Here is an 812-nt window from a genome sequence, read left to right as displayed (position 1 = left end):
TTCTGTTTCTTCTTCTGCTGCTGCAGCAGCAGCACGGCGAGCTGCGCGGGGGGAGGGGGGGTGCTGGGGTTTCCTGCTGCAGCGACGCCAACTTCTTCATCTCCCGCTGCTGCTGCTGCTGCTGCTGCTGCTGCTGCAGGTGTTTGAGGCGGGAGTGCCTCGGGCTTCTCTGGTGATTCGGCTTTTCCTGCTGCTGCTGCTGCTGCTGTCTCTGGATGTTTCTTTTGTTGTTTTCTTCTTCAAAAACGCCAGCAGCCAATCCACCTTCTACCTTTGGCTGCTCTTCGAGGTCAGCCCTGCTGCTGCTGCTGCTGCTGCTGCTGGCTTGCTGCGGCTGGTGCTGGTTTGCTGCTGCTGCTGCTGGTTCGTTGCTGGCCGAGGTGCTGCTGCTGTTGCTGCTGGTTTGCTGCTGCGGCTTTTGTTGAGCTTTCTTTGTGCGCATTTAGCAGCACAGGCTGCAGCAGCTAATTGCTGAAAGGCCCCCCACTTGCTGCTGCTGCTGCTGTGCTGCTGCTGCTGCTGCTGCTGCTGCTGCTGCAGTTCTTAGGCATGCTGAGCTGCAGCTGCGTCTCTGCTTTGAAGTTTGCGGCGAATGTTTTGGACGTCCGCTCAGAAAGCGGTGAGGTGTATGTACGCCGCAGCTGCAGCAGCAGCAACTGCTGCTGCTGCTGCTGCTGCTGCGATGAGTCCCTCGAGCCACGGCAACACGAGCAGCAGCAGCAACTCCAGACGCTTCTGCTGCTGCTCTCCCTGAACGCCTCCCCTCTCCCTGTGTCTATCGCCTCCGCGTCTCCTGCTGCTGCTGCTGCACC

The 812-nt window shown here is 59.9% G+C and overlaps 1 protein-coding gene across 1 annotated transcript in view; it reads left to right on the top strand.

The window, feature by feature from the left end:
- Window positions 1-592: 592 nt before the first annotated feature.
- Window positions 593-812, top strand: part of ETH_00037185 (uncharacterized protein) — a gene marked incomplete at both ends in the record, with an annotated part of 1896 nt that continues 1676 nt past the window's right edge. The window contains one exon of the mRNA XM_013374493.1: window positions 593-619. Coding sequence (XP_013229947.1) covers window positions 593-619 — 27 coding nt within the window. The remainder of the gene's footprint in view (window positions 620-812) is intronic.

This window comes from Eimeria tenella, genomic scaffold (genome assembly GCF_000499545.2).
Source record: "Eimeria tenella Houghton genomic scaffold, Eth_scaff2093, whole genome shotgun sequence".
NCBI lineage: Eukaryota > Apicomplexa > Conoidasida > Eucoccidiorida > Eimeriidae > Eimeria > Eimeria tenella.
Note: the sequence above shows the minus strand (reverse complement) of the source record. Positions and strands in the feature narration are given on the sequence as shown.